General features: G+C 47.1%; 1 protein-coding gene across 1 annotated transcript in view; it reads right to left on the bottom strand.

The window, feature by feature from the left end:
• LOC306736028 (ALK tyrosine kinase receptor-like) overlaps window positions 1-14,850 on the bottom strand; it is a gene marked incomplete at both ends in the record, with an annotated part of 325,018 nt that overhangs the window by 20,617 nt on the left and 289,551 nt on the right. The window contains 7 exon segments of the mRNA XM_079217608.1: window positions 1,013-1,111; window positions 1,651-1,675; window positions 1,677-1,819; window positions 2,667-2,808; window positions 3,160-3,270; window positions 8,899-9,046; window positions 10,503-10,668. Coding sequence (XP_079073734.1) covers window positions 1,013-1,111; window positions 1,651-1,675; window positions 1,677-1,819; window positions 2,667-2,808; window positions 3,160-3,270; window positions 8,899-9,046; window positions 10,503-10,668 — 834 coding nt within the window.

Consider the following 14,850-nt stretch of genomic DNA (forward strand, 5'->3'; position numbering starts at 1 on the left):
TCTTTCAATATCCTCTTTCTGATTTGACAGGGTGAGGCAACTCACTCTCCTCTTGCTGTAAAACCCCTGAGGTCATGTGCTGTGGACGCTCGTCCCACCACCACGAAAACTCATTTTAAATATCAATTGGAACGTTCTCCAAACACAGAAGGCTCGTGCGTTAGAGCGGCGCCTCGCCTGGGGGGGGGGGGGGGGGGGGGGGGGGGGGGGGGGGGGGGGAGAAGAGAGAGAGAGAGAGAGAGAGAGAGAGAGAGAGAGAGAGAGAGAGAGGCCTCACCTGGGATCCAGAGAGAGCGGCAGGAGGCGTTCACAAAAAACTGAGATCAAGTCGGACAGTTTCCAGCTGCCTTCAAAGTAAACACAGGAAGTCACAAAAAACGACTTCCTGTTAGTTCCGAACTTTTGTCTACTTGTAGTTTACAGATCACGTTTGGATTTATTATGTGTTTAGAAATGTATATATTTATGTAGAAATGACAGTGTAGCTGCATCCTTTGGTCTTTCTATGTCTGCCTGTGAAATACATTAAACTATTGGTTTAGATATGTTATATAAATGCAATTTTGTATTAACAACCACACAAGAAATGTTTTTAGATTAAACATGAGACTAATAGTCAACAATCCAGCGTTAAGTATTACAACTACACATAAAATAAGGATTTTCTACAACGTGTGGTGTTTGCTGTCAGATCTAAGAGCCAATCAGCTCTCTGATGTGGGACAGCCAGGCGTTTCCCATCATGCACTGGGCCACGCAGTCCGTGGAGAGCTACTGCGACGCCTGGCTCTAAAATTGATGACCGCCTTGCTCTCGTGAGATTATCGTTGACCACGTGTGCATGACGTCAGAGCAAGTCGGACACAAATCTACCCAGCATGCATTGCGCGCCGATCGCCGGCGTTCGATTCTGATCAGAACTGGCTCTTCTCCAACGAGCCCGTCGAGTCTCACAGAGGAACGTCGTGTTCTCATCAGACGTTTATCAGAAGCTTCTGTCGTCTCGCTTTACCTTTCAGAGGGTCGACGAAGGGCTGCCCCTCCGGCCCGAGGAAGGAGGTGCCGTCGTCGCCGTCGTGTTTGGGGTTGTTATCGGCCGAGGTGTTGCCCCCTACAGGCCAGGTGGGCAAACACAGGGACAGAACCTCAGTGCCAGAATAACATATACAACATATAAAACATCGCAAACGGACAGAAACACGAGGACCGCCTTTTCTTTCACACATTTACATCGTCCGTCCCCGTGTGTCCCAATGCGCTCTAATGTCACAGTTATTTGCATCTTTTGCCTGCCACCCTTTTTGATATTCATATTTCTTATTATTTATATGCGTCTCTTAATGCCGTATGCTGTGCACTTCCCCCTGTTGTTATGACCCAGTTATCTACTGAGGATGATCTCACACCACAAGCACACGACTTAATGGCGCACACGCAGCACGAGGTGTCGATACTTGTGCTGCGAGGTCTGATCCCAGAGGCGTTCACAGCCGGACGGGACATGCAGCTTTTCCCAGCCGTGTCCCTGACCTGTAAACTCTGCAGCCCTTTCATTATGAAACACAGACGGCACAAGATGTGCATTGGGGTCACGGCTGACAGCTCGTCACGATTCCTTTTTTTTATTAAACTCCAAACTCTCAGACTGACCTCTGTAGCCTCCGCCGGCCCCCCCCCGACATGCAGCCACCGCCGCCGCCCCCGAAGCCGCCGCTGGTCTGCCAGAACTTATGACAGGCCTGGCCTCCCTGGCCCCCGAGCACCAGCGGCCGGCCCCCCTGACTGACGGGGGCCCTGTCGTTCCAGCCTCCGCCTCCACCTGTCACCAAACACAACACACCTTTGATGTAAAGCAGAGTTATACGCTGTGGAGAGAGAGAGAGAGAGAGAGAGAGAGAGAGAGAGAGAGAGAGCTTTTAAATGGGTCAATGTTCTGGGAAAAAAGATGCTAGACTGCAGAAATGCATGTATATATTGTGTATACACACACACACACACACACACACACACACACACACACACACACACACACACACACCCCAATGCCCTATTAGTGATAACAACACTGGTTCGAGCAGAGACAATATAAAACCCTAAAAGAGACCTGGTAACGGGAGATTAAAGTATAGCTAACGAAGCTCACACTGCTCCCCCCCATATTCCCGAGGAGTTGCCAATTTAATTTCCCTACTACTCTGGCGCCTGAGAGATAGAAACAAATGAAAGAAGAAGAAGAAAAAAAAACGTACACATCTCACCACACCGGCAACAAAACCCGCCAGACCTGCTAAATATTTCATTTTTCATTCACCGAGCTTCCTCAAAAGTAAACCGTGGGCTTTGTGCCCGATGCAGAAATCAATAAGTTCTGTTTTCCGGGCTGTTCGTCAACGCCGAGCGTCATGAATAATGCAGCCTGCAGCGGGCGGAGACGGAGCGCTGCACCGGGAGATCGGAGCGAGCGGCTCTGCCGAGCCGTGACGGGGACCGAGCGCTGCGTATGAATAATCATGAGCAAAGGGCCACTGATTTGTTTTTTACACCTCCCTGGCTGGACCGTGGACGAAGCACACACACACAAGCACATGCACACGCACACGCACACACACACACACACAAGCACATGCACACGCACACACACATGCACACGCACAACACACGTGTACCTGCGGCGTTGGACTTCCCGCTGCGTCCCGGTTGGCTGGGGTCATTGTCCATCTGCTCCAGCTGGGTCTCTGATAGGCTGCTGTAGCCCCGCCCCCCTCCCCCAGCAGCGATGATGAGGGGGACGTACACGCCTCCGTCCACCTGCGTGATCGTTGCGCACATGTTAGGTGTTCACGTGTCGGCTCTTCAAAAGAAATGCGTCGTCGTTTGATTTTCTTCTCATCACTAAATGAGAAGCGCACGTTTGTATGGAGCTTATGTCGCTGCCGCTACTATGGCAATGCTTTTGTCATCATTAATTCTTCTGTATTAAAACTGTGATGATGTTTCGGCCCTAGCAGGCCACTTATATTACGTCTGAGATATAAAGTGCTTGAATGGTGGACTTGTTTGACATATGAGATACACATATTCCTTATATCACACATCTCTAGAAATGACGTGCAGTTCCAACGTACCAGGTGTGTCATTCCCTCTCCCCCGTCTTCCTACCTTGAACACGTACGTGGCCCCGCCCCCTCCTCCTCCGCCCCCTTTCACTTGGGTTTTGTTCACCATCGGGCCGCTCTGTTCCAGGCAGATCCTGTTCAGCATGGCGTTGGACTGCAGGAGAGAGAGAGACGTCGGTTCACCAAAGAAGCGCTTTCATGCGTATGAGAAGACTGAGCAGTCGCCAAACTCCAGCTGCTGTGAGTCTAAGACTTCAGCATTATAATAATAATACATATCCAGATGCATGCAGGATCTGAGAGGCAAGAACCAATGTTCCCTTTGTAAGACAACTCCAGTGAGATGTGAGTATTTGCTGGTTTCCTGTTCACACGACTGTGAGGCTGTCAGACTATTGTAGACGAGCTTCCTGTGCTCGGAGATGGATTCATGTTTCTGGCTGAATAAGAAATCTCTGCAGCTGATTTCTACGCAGTTTGAAACCTAATTGGAGGAAATGAGGCTGATAGGTTTGACAAAAACTAATTCAACACACTAAATGTTGCATAAATAATGATGTTGCAGATGTGTAAATAGAGATTTATTACTATACTTGATAAGATATTTATGTTCACGTTACCTTTTTACTACATACCAATAACAAAAGTCATCTATTTTATCTTCACTTTACATCGAAATGGTCAAAAAATGATTATACTGTCAAAGTGTTTTAATTTGATTAATCGTGATGATCAGTAAAGTTAGTCCTCTTGTTTATAAAGATGGAGCTGAACGATGTGATGCTGCATGCAGACGCTCCTTCATGGCTGAGGCTTTGTGAATATGTGCTGACTGCCTGGAGTCTGTCCGACTCTGAGAGTAAGAGCTCCAGATTCCTCCGCACATCAACACACACATCAACACACACTCTCCCTCGCTTCCCTTTGAGGGGCGGGGCTTAAGTGAGGAATCGACAGGTAGAGGGTGTAAGGCAGTGCATTTAAATGTTCTAAGAGTCTCCCTCTAGGCCTGTTCTGTCATTGCAGCTCCTCAGTTATAGATTGAGCTGGTGTCTGAGAGAGAAAAGGCGACACAAAGGTGTGTGTGTGTGTGTGTGTGTGTGTGTGTGTGTGTGTGTGTGTGTGTGTGTGCACACGGTAGAAGGAGAAAAGCACACACGGAAAGAGAGTCTTTGTAAGAACGAAGGGGGGGCAAAATGGTAGGTGTGAGGAAACAATGATCTACGGCACAAATCCCTTTCAGGGCGACCCGTTGGAGAGTCGCTGTGTCTCGCTGTCAGAACTAGAGGGGAAATAAGAGGAACCTTAATCGACTTCAGACTCACTTTGGAACAGCCCAGTCCCTCTCCGCTGTCTGCTCTGAGCACGTCAAGACACACCGTGTTAAAAACTAATAACTGCATGAAGTAGTGAGGACCGCTGCCTGCTAAGCTACACATTGTGCCTCTGGAGAACAAAGACAACAGCTGCCTCGTGTCCCGCTGCTCAATCAGCATCCCCCTGTACTTCCCTTCAAATGACCATTGTCCTGCAAGTGTTTACATATCCATGAAGGTTGTTTTGACTTTAATTTGTAATCTATTTTTTGTAACTTTCAACTGTCAACACAATTACTTCTATGATCTCACAAAAATCTCTTCGGTACCAGTTTGTTTGTGTACATATCGGCTTCTTTGAAATTAGTCGCTTTTCAATATATGCAACAAATACGTATGCATAACAGTATAACAGTATAACAGTATAACAGTATAACAGCATAACAGCATAACAGTATAACAGTATAACAGCATAACAGTATAACAGCATAACAGCATAACAGTATAACAGTATAACAGTATAACAGTATAACAGCATAACAGCATAACAGTGTAACAAACGTTATGAGTTTGTCCACTCTGGGCTCCTGTAGAGACATGGCAGTGCAACGTGGCTCTGGAAGACCCGCTCACCCTGCAGATCTCAAGGGGCTCATTCCAAAGCCCCCGAAATACGACACAATCAGAACGACGCCTACGAAGACGTTCTTAAGCGTAACATCTAAGTGATGGAGTAAAGCAAGCAGGTGACCTGAAAGCAGAGAGATCTCTTTGGACATATCAGCACTGCTTCGCCAAGTAAAGGTCTTCACTTTCAGGATGTCCCGGCTCATCCACTTGGTCCAGTGCCTTGGGCTCGCTCAAGTCCAGATGGCTCATTGCTGAAAACTAACAAGGCTACTCTCGAAAGAGAGGTTATCTACGAAATCAGCATCAGCAGGTGCAATGTATTGGAGAACTGCAGGCATCATTGATGGAATGAGCCTCGTGATAGGAACTGAAAGGTGATGGCAACACCTTTGGAGAGATGCTGAACCTAGCGACGCATGAAGGAGGAAACAGTGAGTGGATGGATGAGCACTGGAGGACATCAGTCAAGGATGCCGAGAGACGCAGTCGTGGTTCAGCAATTAGCACTCAATGGAAGAACATCGCCCATGGACACCATATTGTGAAGAGGAGAATGATGTTGAGTTATATCACAAAATAGCCTCGGCGACATTCTTGCGGAGCAGTGGGAGCGAGCGGAGAGCCGGGTAAAGCTTTCAGGACGAGCAGCTATTTGATCTGGAATGTTGTTGAAGAGCTGAAATCTTAGAAATCTCAGCTGAAGATCACGACAGCCTGAATGACTCTCGCCACACAGTAGTGAGGACACACGTGTTCATTTTCTCTGACACGGTAAAGAAGATAAACTGACTCATGCATCAGAAGTGTGGCACTCAGAATGGGACGAGGTTGTGATAGAGGAAGTGCTTTTGCAGGACGAGGTACATCAACATCAGCAACCTCGCTCGGCCCCTGGGAGATGACCTACGAGACTCTTGTCGGTGGACGCGATACGGGTTGTGATGGAGGAAGTGCTTTTGATGAAACGGGACATTCCAGGAGTCCTTCAAATCCCCGGGATCCCCCCAGGATGCACCCGTCGAATTACTCAGCAATATGGAATAGTTTGTCTTCAGAAGGTGAACCACCATCTGGCCGATGCGATGTGAAGGAGTTGCATTATACCTGCTGCTCTGCACCAACAGGGGTGCAGAGGAATGAAGCCTCCTTCCAGTTGCATGCACAGCGTGTCAGTCAGGCAGCGGTCTGGAGGTTCTGCCTGAAGCACGGACAGAGACGCACCAGGGCCAAGAGGATTCAAAAGAAGCCAACTACCTTGCTCTCATAATAAAATAAGTATAACTGGGACTTCTACACATTTTGGCTCGAGAAATATCTTCTACTTATTCTTCCAGGTTTGCTGATGATGGACTGGATGTGGGGACTCATCACCAACTGGAAGCATCGTGTTCAGACCGGCAGCTTCAGACTTGTTTCTTACACATTTCTGAGCAATTCAGAGGGAGGAGGAGCAGCAGAGGATTGTAGAAGCTGACTATCACGATAACAACGACTACGATGATGATTAAACAGAATATGAACACTTAGATTTAGATAGATTTTAGGATGAGTATAATATGATGGTTGTGATGATGATGATGATGATCATTGCTATCATTGTATACCTTTTCATCTCTATGGATTACACGTTCTGTTCAAATTAATTAGATGTTTTCATTCTTTGGATCACTAATTGGTGTCATTGAAGGTTGATAACTGTTGGGAAGGCTTATGTTGAAATATTCTCCAGATGAATATACTGGTCTCATTCACTGTTTGCGCCCACAGAGGGTAAGGCTCTGTATGTGTACGGATGTGCAGGGCTGCCTCTGAGGGTGTTCATGTGATGTGTATACAGAGACGAGGCATGGCTGGATACATCTGGATAGATGGTCAAACACATGTAGGACATTCACCCAGAGGACCACTGTTCATGTCCAGAGTGAAACCACAAGAACTTTGACGTAGTTTATCTTAGTTACATAGTCAGGTTATGTACTTAACTAACAAGTCAGTAGTTCTTTGAACCCAAACCATTTGTTTCCCTGAACATACTAAGTCACTGTGTTGCCTGAACAATACTTTCTGACGTACTGATTCACTCGTGTTTCTGGACTTCTACAGAAGAACGTACGAAAAATACGTTTTCACAATATTTCATACGAGCCGTTGTACCGAGGACACGTCATACCAATGAGGGAACATCCTGGTCATGGACTACTGGTCTTTCTTAAGTGCTTTAACCAGGTGCAGATCATAAATAATATATAATACGTAGAATATAGCTCTGTTTAGACTTACTGTAGCTGACCCTGCAACACACATGGCTGATATTAATTCATCTTACGTTTAAAAGAAACAGTTTTATGACATTGTCTTCCTTATTAATACAGAAATGTGTTAATGTGCCCCTTAATATTATATATAGATTTTTTATTTAAATCTTATTTGAACTATTTGAGTGTTTCTTATTTGCTTTCATGTTTATTGTGAAGCGCCTTTTCTCTGTACTTTCAGAGGCAGGACAAGCCTTAGTTTAAAACGTATAAACAGCAGATGATGGATGACATCACTGGGAGCTGGAGGGGTTGTGAGGTTTCTAGTCTCCGTGTTGTGAACTGTGGGGAAGAAGCTGCTGCCGGGAAGTAACTCCAGAGCATAATGGATGACAGCCACCGCTGGCAAGAGAGCACAAGTCATCTTAAGAGAGACAATGGGGAGATCACTGGGAGCTTCCATCGCAGGTTTAAACAGTTGGTGGTGGCCGTAAACTGTTATGATCTAGAGCACGGGTATCCAAAGTGAATCACGGTCCATGAGGAGAATTACCGGAACACCAGTTCCTGGAATGTCATCGTTATCCTATTAAAGTCCAACTGGAAAATAAATAGTTTGTTTGTTTGTCTGCCGCAGCACAGGCCTATGTATCTGAAGGACGAAACCAAAAGGAGGATATTCATATTTTTGGGGGTTTCATGACTTTCGCAATAATCCAGCGGAGAGACACAGCCAATCACATCTTGCATATCGCAGCAAAGTGAGCGTTCCATCACAGGAAGACGCTCACACCGACTCAAACAGCCACCCGGCAAAAGAGCCACCGACTCTGAGCATCATGTAAGGAAAGATGGCCGCGGTGCTCTGGGGAAATCCGATTGCGCTGACACCATGGCAGATAGATGTGTTTTTCTTTCCTGGACTTTATTTGTGACAAAAAGAAAACGAGTCGGCTACAGAGACAAACTCAATGCCGAACAATTCAATTAGAGATTACTGTCCAAAACAGAACCAGGCCTCCGAAGAAGGATGTTTTTAATCTATCCACGGTGCACAATTAAACAGCGACGGCGGCTTATTGACGGCTTCAAGTGTTGCTGCCGCAAGGAATTGTGGGATGGCGTTATCTCCTTTCCTTCCGTAAAGGATGACCCAGTGTACCTTATGCTGAAGGAGATAAGAGAGGAAGCAGTGAAGCACCTTTCCTTAGCATTTCGATAAGTCAACCAGCTCTTATCACGGCTGCCACTTTAAATCATTTCAGTTAGGAAGCTCAGCAAGAGACTATTCTGCACACGTTATGTCGGCTGCAGCGCGAGTTCTGTTTCTCACCGGCTCTCTGGCAGCGCTGCAAGCTGCTGTCAATCAAACACAGACAGGTACACGCCCCTCCAGCCAGCTGAGACAAATTGTAGAATTTCTCATATTTCTCCAAAGAAACAAAGGTACACGATCAAATGTTGGCTTCAAAGATGATCAACACATTGAATCAGGACTTTAATTCCTCCCCCATCTTTGCTGCTCATCCTGTGATCTGCATGTTCTCACATGACCTGCTTTCTGCAGGACAGAAGACTTACGTTGGGGCAGGCGTCCTCTCCTTGCTGCCCCACCAGGACGTACAGCAGCTCGCCCTTCCTGAGCAGGAAGTCTCCTGTGATGTAGACGCCATGTGACCGGCTCATGGCCATCACGCTGCGCCCGCCCGCTGCACCGTAGGCCGTGATCCTGTGAAACAATGACCCACACATTAAACAGCTCATTACCGGACCAATGAATCAGTGTCTCCGTTTGGTTCTGAGGAGTTTAAAAGGAAGAGGTGGTGTCTGCATTGTATATTACAAACTGTGCAGAAGGTGTGTATGAACAACAACAACAGGAGGCTGATGAGCAGTCCTCATGTATTCCACCTGCTGTTTCACGAGTGCAAATAACAGCCAACATTAATTTAGAAATACTAAATCACACTTCACCCTGCTAGCAGTTTTTCTTTTTATTAAAACTAAATAATTTGACTTGGCACGGCACACATACATAATAAACAGTGCACAGACTACAAAGCGCATTGGGCACAACACAGAGACACACAAATGCACACACATCGCAGCAGAAGACACTAATTTTGAATGCTTCAGTTTTCTTGCCAGGATAAGAAAACAAAAAAAAGTGATTGGTTTTTGGTAGCGCTTCGATATTTCTCTTCCCTGGTGGGGGGGGAAGGGGGGGGGGGGGGGGGGAGAGAGAGAGAGAGAGAGAGAGAGAGAGAGAAAGAGGGAGAGAGAGAGAGAGAGAGAGAGAGAGAGAGAGGAGAGATATGCCCGGTGTTCACTTGCTACCTCAGCTGTTTGCCTAATGACGTTTGGGAGATGCAGAGCGCGTATTCATCTCTGTGACCGTCTGTCCGCTTCATTTAAAGGCTCCGCCAGCTCAACCGCATCAGGACCACGATTCAGGAGACAGAAGGTGTTTTTCTAAAACTCCGGGATATGTGTTAAAACAGGGCTGTCCACGCAGTTGTTAGTTTGGTATTTTAAGACTCACGAATTTTGGCTGAGCTTAGCAGTGTGTGTGTGTGTGTGTGTGTGTGTGTGTGTGTGTGTGTGTGTGTGTGTGTGTGCCTGTTTGCTTCTTTGAGTTGATGTGGGAGGCTCGAAGCTTTTGGTTTTTCTTTGAACCATCCAAGTTAAATCCAAGTTAAACGCCTCCTGTTTCCCTGAATGCCCACAGGAGGCGTATTGATCCCTGCACAAGGCTGTGGATATTACAGCATTAATCCTAGAGCAGTACACAGTTTGCGGTCAAGGTGCTCGGGCTGATTGTTCAGGTATTTCGAAGCCTTAAAGACCACCAACGTGGACGTGGACGTGGGTGGTTTTTTGGGTGATTTTCAGAGTCAGCTGCGGAGTGAATCATGCTATTTAGCAGCCATTACTCCAGCTGCTGCTCCCTCCTGCAAGGATATAATAGTAATATCCCTCCTGCTTGCTTGTGGAAGATTGATGTGCTGCTGATGTGCAGAGGAGTGCAGGTGGGCGTTGCACAGTTGATAAGCGATGGCCGGAGGTTAAGTCTCTGTTGTACAGTGTTGGTGCGCTGGGGCCAAGTGGACGCGCCTGTCGGGTGTGACAACTTCTCAAATAACGGCATGGTCTGATGTCTGTGCGCTGCGAGGCGGCAGCCCTACCTGTAGATGCCAGTTTCCGGGACCCGCCACATCTGAATGCCTTTGAAGGGCCCCCGGGTGCCCACGGTCACGGTGACGTTGCTGCTCCTGTAGGAGTTGGTGCACTGGCTGGGAGTCGGGCCTTCAGGGCCCACGGCCCCACAGGTATGGAAAATCCATTTTTGCGCTGCACAGGAGGATTAAGAACAAACAAACATAAACAAAGCACACAGCGGTAGAGGTATCCAGTCCCACATGAGCAGACTTAAAGATGACAGAGAGGCTGAAGAGCCACAGACTCATTGCTGTTCCATTTGGTCCCACATTCATCCTCCTTCAGCGCCGCCGCTCCACTCTCACGCCGGCGACTACTCAAATGTGGAGAGACGGGTTTGGGAAAGGCGAGCTGCGAGCCGGAAGCTCTGCTCATGCTATCACATTCACAACAGCAGCGCGCTGACAGGATCACAGGTGACCAACATTTCTCCTCATTTTCCGTGTAATCCCACGCGTCGGCGCTAATTGGAGTTCTTTTCACTGTAATTAGCACAAGATTAGTCTTGTCAGATGGACGTGGAAGGACTTAACACTGCAGTGCTAAATCCTGATTTAAGGCCCGCGAGCACAGAGCGGTGAGGGAAGACAGCCGGCACACCTCTCCCTCCCTCTCTCTCCTTCTTTCTCCCTCTTTCTCCCTCTGCCCGGGAACGCTCTGCGACTGCTTATTAATTTAAGAGCAGGGCTGCAAATCTGACTCCGATGTCAAACTCATTCCTGCAACAGAGCAACCCACACGGCCCCTGAGTTGCTGCTCAATGCGAATGCTCTACTGTTTGCGATAAGATTCAATACAGTCTTGCCTTGCTATTTATTTGTATATATATATAAATATATTTTTGCAAGCACAGATGCAGCAGTAAACTGATTAAATGGAGGCAGGATACTCGGGAAAGAGAAGAGGTGGCATGAGACGAGTCTTCGGAGAGCAACATTAAAGTTATGATGCTCTCCCTGTTAGGGCTGCCTGCAGCGTCGCGCCTGTTAGAGTTAAAGCAGGAATCGAGATCCCAGTATTTGCCAGGATTTCTCGCTGGAATTCACTTTCTTTCACTGTGGAAAATGATATTTTTTAGCAATGGTGTGTGTGTGTGTGTGTGTGTGTGTGTGTGTGTGTGCCTGTGTGTACCTAAGAACAACAACATTTGATTATGCCACATTTTCTCATTAATTACATACAGTTGCGTTCCGGAGATAAATTATGCTTTTACAGGAAAAGCAGTAATGAGTTTTTGGGACGTAATCATTTTAAAGATGAAAGCAGTCATCCCAGGTGGCTGTTTGATGATGACATAGCAAAACTGCATTTCGAGCATCCTATTTGTCAGCCTGATCCTCACGATTGGTTGGGTCCAAGGGCGCCGGGTAAGTGATCCAACACCAGGCTCCATGCAGGGCTCCAGTCCGCCTCCCAACACGTTCCCACTCACAACTCGTCAACACAAATTAATCTGGATGCGTTTCATGGCGAGACCCATCGTGTAGCCGGTTGATGCAGTGAAAATTGCTCTAACATTGTGGACTTTTTTGATGTCTTGAGTTCGTAATTTTATCCATCGCCATCTTGTTTTTGTTTTGCAACCAGGGAAAGCAAATTACCATATTTGGACTGCGGAGGAGTCGAGACTCTGTTTAGCGGTCACAAGGTAGCCACGCCCTAAAGCAGTACCCCACTTCTGTTTGAAATGAAACAATTTACTAAATGAACATCATGCTGGATTGAAGAAGACTTGAAACTAGAGATTGAGACATAAACTCATGTTTACAATGTTTACTGAGGGAATACATCAAGTGAGAAATAGAGTAATTTTCTCAAAAACCTCCATATCATCGGAATACTTTTCGCAACGAGGGGAGTCGCCCCCTGCTGGTCAGTATAGATAATGCAAGTTCCGCGTTGGCTTCACTTTTCAGAACCGGAGGATTCCGCCCCTCAGGGCGAAGGACCTGAACAAACCAGGTTCCTGATATCTGTGAACGTGGACGCCTGGCTAGTCCTAGCTCCTGGATTCTACCCAGGGCCTCTAGGTACCACTCAAGCTTTAGTTTTGGACCGCGTGTCAGTTCCAAAAGTTTCATCCGTCTTCATAGGAAGTTTGGTCGAGGCAACAAAACCACTTAGTTAGGTTTAGGAAAAGAGCGAGGTCGAAGTTAACTTGACTAGCTAACGTGGCTAGCTAGTGAGTGACTAGTAGTCACGTTAACTTTGGGTTGGTTTAGAACGAGTTGGGAGAGAGAGCGGGTCGTATCTCAGTTGAGCCCAATTTAGAGTTTAGCCTGATCTTAGCAAATACACTCCTACTATAAAAAAACACACAAAAAACAAACATTGTGGTGTGTACTTCAGCCTGGCTCCCATCCAGCGAAAGCAAATTGATCCCTCAAGTCAGTATTTTCAATACTCAACAAGGTAAAAAAGAGTTACCTCTGTTGAGAGTAAATCCATCACTGGAGCAGGAAAGCCTCCGAAGCCAACTGGAGCTTCAGATGTAAATCTAACTGTACTAACGGTCCTCTGAGATGCAATCAGTCAAGGTGGGACATGCCCAAGAGAAAGCTAGGATTAGAGTCTGGATGTTGAACATTCACTTAGTCTCCTCTTATTCGTAGCAGTGAGCTCTTGGCTTCCTGACATGAATACGATCCTGACATGGAAAGTGAGCTTGACGATTTGACAATATCTCCTCTGAAGATCGCCTCAAGTCTTCCTCTCTCTCTCCGTCTCCCCGGGGTGCAGTTGGTTTCACGCTCCAACCCGGCTGATCGATCTTGTTGGTCCATCAATATGAGTGAGTTCTAAGGCGCGCACACACACACACACACACACACACACACACACACACACACACACACTGGCGTAATGAGCCATTCAGTGATCGGCACTCCGCAGAACAAACAAAAACAAGTTGTGCTCCCACAGATGATAGTCTTCTCTAATAAGTGGTTTGCACACTAGTCAGCCCGCGCACACACACACACACACACACACACACACACACACACACACACACACACACACACACACACACACACACACACACACACACATCCCTGGGGACACTCTGACTCTGTCTGACTATTATATAAATCTCTGTTACTGTGAACTTTGCCAGCGGTGGAGCGCCATCATCATCATCATCATCATCATCATCATAACACACACTGGCCTCCATCAAAGGAAGCGGCGCCGCTGTGCGCTGTCATCGCTGAGAGATGGAGAGACAGAAAGGGAGAGACTCGCAGTGTGGAAGACAAAGAGAGTCATGATTGGATTACAATACTGACAGCAATGTCTCCAACCCCCTTTAGAACATTATTAACACAAGGCAACAGTATTCTTGAGGAACGTAAAGGCAGTCCTTGGGCCGATCGGTAACAAGTCAACAAGCGTTTCATCACCATGTTCGGCCTCGGAATAGTTTTTAAATTGCAAGAATAAGGCTTTCGGTTTTGGGAAAAACGATCATCTCGGGAAGAAATGGCGTGTTGCGTCACACTGCACTCTTTTTCTTTTCTTTTTCAATTTTCATTTTGGCCGCATGATTGGGTCCACCAATCCAGTTCGGCGGCACCAAGGCCTCCTTCAGACCTACAGTAGGCCTGCAGGAGCAAAACTAAACAAACACAGCCCTCCATTCATTCCACAGAGCTGGTCGACCTTTAAGCACAGAGGAACCAGGCAGGATAAAACCCTGCCATGTTGTTGACCTCATTGTGATGGCAGGCGGTTAGCTAGATACACACATTTGCTGCCATAAGAACTTCCCGGAGTTGTGACATCCTGTCCCCCAGAGGACACACACTGCATTATCTAACCAGTGAACATCCTTTGGGTTTCCAGTTGAAGTTTGGTGTCGCTCCTTCTGAACAAGAAGTTTGGGTCAGCGTCATCCCCATAACTCCTGAGGTTATACTTTTGCATGCTTCATGCCGTGTATTTCTCTTACATCATACCGTTCACTTCTCTCTCGCACTCAGGATCTCCTCGCTGTCATCGTGTTCGGGGCTGTCGACCGTCTTACTCCGGTCAGCTGGTCACATCCAGCCAATCGCAGTGCGACACCCCTCACATTGATCGGCCTATCATCAACATCTCTCGATCATGCTGCTGCCTCTTCACAGACTCATCCGTTCATCATATTAACCCTCACAAACCTCCCTGTGGACTCTGAGGGTCAGAGAGTGTCAAGACTTTATCGTCACACTTCATGTGTTTCTAATGAACAATTATCTTCCCTCCATCCGCTTGCCTCCCCTGATTGAAATGTCAGTCAGACTGCTGATCAGCTGGGGCAAAATAAACACACAGGAT

This window comes from Taurulus bubalis (assembly GCF_910589615.1).
Source record: "Taurulus bubalis genome assembly, chromosome: 4".
NCBI lineage: Eukaryota > Metazoa > Chordata > Actinopteri > Perciformes > Cottidae > Taurulus > Taurulus bubalis.